General features: G+C 37.3%; 1 protein-coding gene across 2 annotated transcripts in view; it reads left to right on the top strand.

Moving 5' to 3' along the window:
• The window catches only part of LOC106877921 (frataxin, mitochondrial), a 46,050-nt gene extending 40,491 nt beyond the window's left edge, over positions 1–5,559 (top strand). For both annotated transcript variants that reach the window (XM_052970171.1, XM_014926990.2), the window contains exon 5: positions 5,319–5,559. In XM_052970171.1, coding sequence (XP_052826131.1) covers positions 5,319–5,457 — 139 coding nt within the window. In that variant the 3' untranslated portion in view covers positions 5,458–5,559. The remainder of the gene's footprint in view (positions 1–5,318) is intronic.
• Positions 5,560–6,337: the final 778 nt, after the last annotated feature.

Raw genomic sequence — 6,337 nt, 5'->3', positions numbered from 1 at the left:
GCTGCTCAAGAGTGGGCAGCAACAAAATACCTATTTGTATATGCTCCACAAGGGAAAACAAGGAACATAGTTTACAATGAGGTATTATAATCACAACAGCAAGAAAGTATGTACATGATCACCTTCTTTTACGAAACTTCATTGACTTTCATATATTTATATTGATATACATATATATATGTGTGTTTGGGTGCGTGTGTGTATATACATCTCTATATATAAAGATGATGCGTAGTCTAGACGGCGTTTTTAGATTTCATTATTCTCTTTAACCCGGGCAACGCCGGGTATTTCTGCTAGTATTATATATATTTGTGCTATAGAGCATATCTATAGGATTTTTAGCCAATGCTGTATGACAATGATTGTAAGCAATTCATCTGTATGATATACTTGTGGATAGAAAAGGTGGGGATGGCTGTACATATGTTTTGACTCTTTGGAGTCTTCATCAGCAGCTGCGTATCACCTTTAGCTATCCACAAACACTGCTTATAAACCCACTAATATTAAGGGTTAAAATAAACTGTATGGACTTGCATATTTAACACTTTTATGACAGCATGATTGAATATTAAGTTCCTTGTGTGTTAATTATTTCATTTCATTTCTATACTATACAGTAGAACATATTTTTTAGCCAACACTACTTCTTACAATGATTATAACAATTCATCTGTACAATATGTGTCTGTACACACACACAGCACTTCTGATGTGAATGTCAAAGAACATGTAAGGAAATCTACCTTTGCAATGGTCACCAAAACATGTATAAAGACGCTATAAATAGATAATTTCATAATATACATTCCAAACTTGAGTTATATTTGTGTGTGTGTGTGTTTGTATAATATGTGTGTGTGTGAAATCTCTCAATGACCTCTTCATCTGAGATGCTCACACAGCATTCATATTCCGTTCTTCTTCCTCCTTTTTGAGATACCCTTTAGCATCTCTTCCCTCATTGCTCTCATGGCTCATATCTTCTCCTTCACCTTCTGACTCATTTTCTGTCATTGCTGCTCTCCTCAAAGCATCTCTACTTCCTCAACATGTGATGTGAGCACTGAATGTAAAGAATACGAGGTGGTATCAAAAGCTTCTCAGACAGTTATGTTTAATAAAAAATAACTTATTTAACATCATCTCCTTTGAAATAGTTACCTTGCACACTGGTCCCAACATTTCTGCCACCTTTGGAATCCGGCCTGGAGGTCATTTTCTGCAATTTGCTCTGGATCTCAACAGTGGTGACCTTTGAGCTGCAGTTTCATCTTGAGGAAGAGATGGAAGTCCATAGGGGCTAAATGTGGTGAATAGGGCAGGTGTGGAAGTGATACCATGTTATTTTTGGTGAGAAACTCACATGTGAGGAGAGCTTTGTGAAGAATCCAATCCTTCGCACTCCACAGATCTGGTCTCTTTTGCCAAATGTCCTCTCTCAAATGCTTCAAAATGTTACAGTAGAACTCTCAATTGACGGTCTAGCCCTGGGGGACAAGTTCTCAATGCACAATACCATGTTTCTGGAGGTGATGCTTGTGACAGGTCTTCCAGATTGCTCATCGTCTTCCAGGGATGTTCTTCCGTTTTTGAAGCATCCATACCATTCAAACATTATGTATGACCCATTGCTTTATCGCTGTAAGCTTGCCAAAGCACTCACAATGTCTCTGTAGCAGACTTCCCAAGTTTAACACAAAATTTCACATTGGCTCTGTGTTCCTGTCCATGACAAAATCGCAGACTACAGCAAACATGTGATCACAAAAACACAAATTTCACAAAATTGTGAAGTAAAAAGTGATGTCATTCAGCACATTTCCTCATGAAGGTCATTGCTAGCTCTCACTTTGCATGCAACCATGTGCTGTTATCTGTTGGTGCACTACAGAACTAGTCTGGGAACTTTTTGATACCACCTTGTATGATCCTTAAAGTTATTAAATCATCTTTCGATTACACTTAACTTTCATTTGTACAAGCCATGCTTCTCATCTTCCCTCCTCTTGCCTACACCCATGAAACCCACAACTTCCTTTGTTTCAGTGTCTCTTTCAAGGTTTCTCTTCACCCAAGCCTTATTGCTCCCTTCCTGTCCCCTTTTCTTATCACCTTTCTACTCTGTCCCTCCTTTTCTCAGTAATTCCTGTCATTTATCCCTCCCATTTCCCCTCTTCCCTACCTTGCTCCCTCCCGTGGTTAGTGCCTACTCTGTTACTCTCTTTCCTACCATCCAATCACAACTATTATTGTGTTCCTTTCATCTTACTTGCCATCCTTCCACCTAGAATCAATGTAGCCCTTTTCTTTCAGTTATAGGGACCATTTTAGGCCCTGAGCCTTGCAAGTTACAAGGCAATCTTCACTAGTGCTGGCACTACAAAAATAAAAGCACCCAATACATGCTGTAAAGTAGTTGACATTAAGAAAGGCATCCGTCTATAGAAATTTTGCCAAAACAGACACTGAAGCATGACAGTCTTCTGACATGCGAGATCCTGTCAAAGCTCCAACCCATACCATGCACTAAATGATGATGATGGTAGCAGCATATGTGTGTATAAGGATATGTGTGTGTGTGTGTGTGTAATATCTGTGTGTATGTTTGGTGGTTTCCTCTGCACAGTCTGCTGGGTCCAGTCTTCACATGCATAAGCAGACAAGCCATCAACTACCCTCACTATGATTTAGCTTGAGTGAGGTATGACTGCTGTTGCATGCAGACAGCTTTGAGGAACCACAGACAAGAGCTGAATGTCAAGTGAGGACCACAACAGACAAACTACTCTGAAGAGCACCACATGTTCCTCTGTCACAGGTACTACCCTATCCAGACATCCCATGCACCCAGTGTATATATATATTGGGCATAACTGTGATTAAGAAGGTGAAGGTGCAGGCATAGTTGTGTAAAGAAGTTTACTTCTTAACCGAGTGCTCCATTGTCATCAAATGTCTTCTATTATAGCCTCAGGCTGACTTATGCCTTTTGAGGGAATTTGTTCAGCAGAAATTGTAAAAAGCTCACTATGTACTTATCTACTTAGTCCGTTTTTCTTTCCTTCCGTCAAGTTGAGAAGTGGTTGTGGAGTTAAGCTCTCACTTCTCATGACAAGTGTTTCAAACAGGCTCTGACAACCAAACCCAACTCCTGACCTTGGGTTTAGTTGTTTGACTTAGCTTCTAAGTCTGCTGGAACTGTTTGTGTTAACAGGAAAAGAAATGAAGGTGGGTGCTGGTGCCTTAAGACCAGTGCTTTGGGTTGATGGAATTACTACCCTGGGAAGATAATTCATCTAAGAAAGGACAAACTCTGACTTCAAATCTCTGCTACTTTTTGACGATACCCACATGAAAGAAAAGATGAAGTGTGGCTGCAAAGAGTGTGAGGAGAAAGAAAGGTGTAGTACTTGTAACAAGTAAAAGATATGTAATGGAGAGGGAGAGACAGAAGGAGATTTTATGTAAAATATGAATGGAGAGAGTTAATGTTAAGAATGAAGAATGACTATCAAGTGAAGAGGCCCTTGGTAGTGAGAAAGATAGCTGGTATCACAGAAAAAGATGATAATGAAATATGTAGTTCTGCTCACATTTAATTATAACAACAGAATGCTGCAGCTAGGGAAGTGACGGAGGGATCAGTGATACAGAGATGGAGGTGGTGGGGAAGGCTTGACAAGGAAATCAAGCAAGGGCCCAGTTGTATATATATACACTTGCTTCTAGAATGTCAGTTTTGCTAAGATGTGTGGGTTTTCTCAAGCACTGCATATCACCAGTCATCACAATCCTTTATCACCTCCCCTGTGAGGTTCAAAGACCTAAGATCAGCCTTCACTACTTTTGCTCCATGTCTTCCTGTGTCTGTCTTATCCACAGGCTCCATCCACATTAAGTGATCAGCATTTCTTTATACAGCTGTCTCTATCCATACACATCACATCCATACCTCTGCAGTCTTCTCTCTTGCACACTACACCTGATTCCTCTTACTCTTTATTTTTCTCTCAATTCATACTTTGTCATTCATGCACACTGTCATTACATATCCAACAGAGTATATTAGCTTCATTTCTTTCTAGTCTTTGCAAGTCCTCTGCATTTGGAGCCCACATCTTGCTACCTTGTAACATTGTTGTTCATATATAAACATGCCATCTGCTTTTCACTCTAACAGAGAAATCTCTTTGTTACCAACAGAAGTAGTAGCTCTCTAAATTACTTCAAGCTTTGGAAAGTTGCAACAGTGTGTCCATTGCTAAGAAGTGTAAACTCCCTAATCCTACCAACTATTATTCTATTGTTCTCACTTCTAACAACTCAAATGTTACAGAAACAGTTATCGATAACTACTTTATTCAATGTTGAGGTGTCAATGACTGTCGGTATGATTTCTATAACTAGATCTATTGAGGATTTGCTTACATCAGTGGTTTCCCACTCTTGAGAATTTTGGAAAAAGTAATATTGTTGCTCTTGCCTTCAGCCAATTGTTAAAGATTCATTCAGCAACCTGCTACAACCTCCTAGATGACCAGAGTAATTTCATCTCTATCACTCTGAAGCAACAAGTCAGACACTACAGTTGCACAAGTCCACCCAGTGTAACTGCATCTACTCATGTTATCTTTAATTTTATCCCTTCATATTCTACCCTAAATACTTTTCCCTTTTCTCCCCTGAAATGCACCTCTCTGGATTCTCCTTCTTGTGTAGCCTTGATAATATTAATCAATGAGAAATCTTAAGTGCTCCCTTTCTGCCATCTAGATGATTAAAACAAACCAACGACTATATCCCTAGACAAACAGTTTAACTTTGCTTTGCCTTAATTTATCTAGCTGTGAGGAGATAGGAAAGAGACTAACCATTTCTTCAAATGAAGATTTTATTTCATTGTAATTATCTAAATGAACTGAGTACAACTCTATGAATCTCTATGAATCATGTAAGGATTAACTTTAATCACTTAATGTTTCTTAGTTTCTGAGACATATTCCTTAAGTTTTTAATTTTATTGAATGAACAAGCAAATATACTCTATACTGAATAGTGTAGTTTAAGATATAGGCTACATCTTAAAATAAGATAGGATAGTCATAGCTGGAATGCCTTTGACTATAGGATGATCAGAGTGATCAATAACAACAGCAACATGTCTTTGATATAATCTATTTGGTGTGTGTGTGAGAGAGCATATTTACTGTGGTTTTCATATCTCTTGAATAAGTTTTAGTATTGTTAAAGTTCTTACTGTAGTAAAATTACTTCAAATATTATTTTAATAATTATCTTTTTCTTTTTAACAGTGGACCGAAACGCTATGATTTTATAGGAAACAAATGGATTTATAAACGTGATGGAACCAGTTTGCATAACTTACTGCAAAAAGAGATGACAGTAATATTGAAAACAGATATTTCTTTTATGGACTGTGCTTTTTATTGAAGGTTATTCTTATTTTCTTTTGATAAATCTAAGATAAAATTAATTTATTTTAAAGAAATTGAATGTATGCATGATGTACAATAAAGTTTTTAATATATATAATATATGAATTTTAATAACTTAAAACTATATTATGCTTTATGTCATGAAAAAATTTTATCTCAACATTGAGCCACTTCAAACTACTTTTCAATTTCTATTTAACATGTTACTTTATCATTGAATCATTCCATTTCTCATCTGACCCGCTTAGTTACCAGGTAATGCAGAACCTAGCTTTAGATATAACATACAGCTTATGATTGTTGGAACTCACAACTTTCCTCTCAACAATCATTTGCACTATTCTCTGATTCCTGATAAGATATTAAGGTGTATATATTTATGAATTCAGAATTGTAAAACCTTTGATGTCTCTGATCAAAGATATTTACATCATTTTACAAATTATGAAACCCTGTCTCTTAACAAAGGCAACTTCTCTGACCCTGCCACCTATCACTCTCTTGCATTCACTTCAATATCTTTAAGGTAATAGAAACAGCTATTGTAAGTGCTGATGAATGGTTCATGAAAACAATTCGAGATATATGTAAAGATACAACTTTGAGTAAAATCAGGACTGATAATGAACTTAATGTAGTGGTAAACAATCGAATGTGCTCTGATCTACCCCCACTTCTATTAATTATTGTTGTTAGGTTCAGTGTTTGTTGTGAATGAGAAAGAACTTGAAATTGTGTACTCATTGTAAACATAATATACAAGAGATGTCTGAGCAATGCAGACAGACCAGGAAAACCAGCTCCTTCAAATCCCCAACTACCACCACCATCTCCTGTCAACACTGTCAAAGAACCCTCTGGGCACAGCTTGGCCT

Source organism: Octopus bimaculoides, chromosome 8 (genome assembly GCF_001194135.2).
Source record: "Octopus bimaculoides isolate UCB-OBI-ISO-001 chromosome 8, ASM119413v2, whole genome shotgun sequence".
Taxonomy (NCBI): domain Eukaryota; kingdom Metazoa; phylum Mollusca; class Cephalopoda; order Octopoda; family Octopodidae; genus Octopus; species Octopus bimaculoides.
This window is presented reverse-complemented; position numbering and strand designations above follow the sequence as displayed.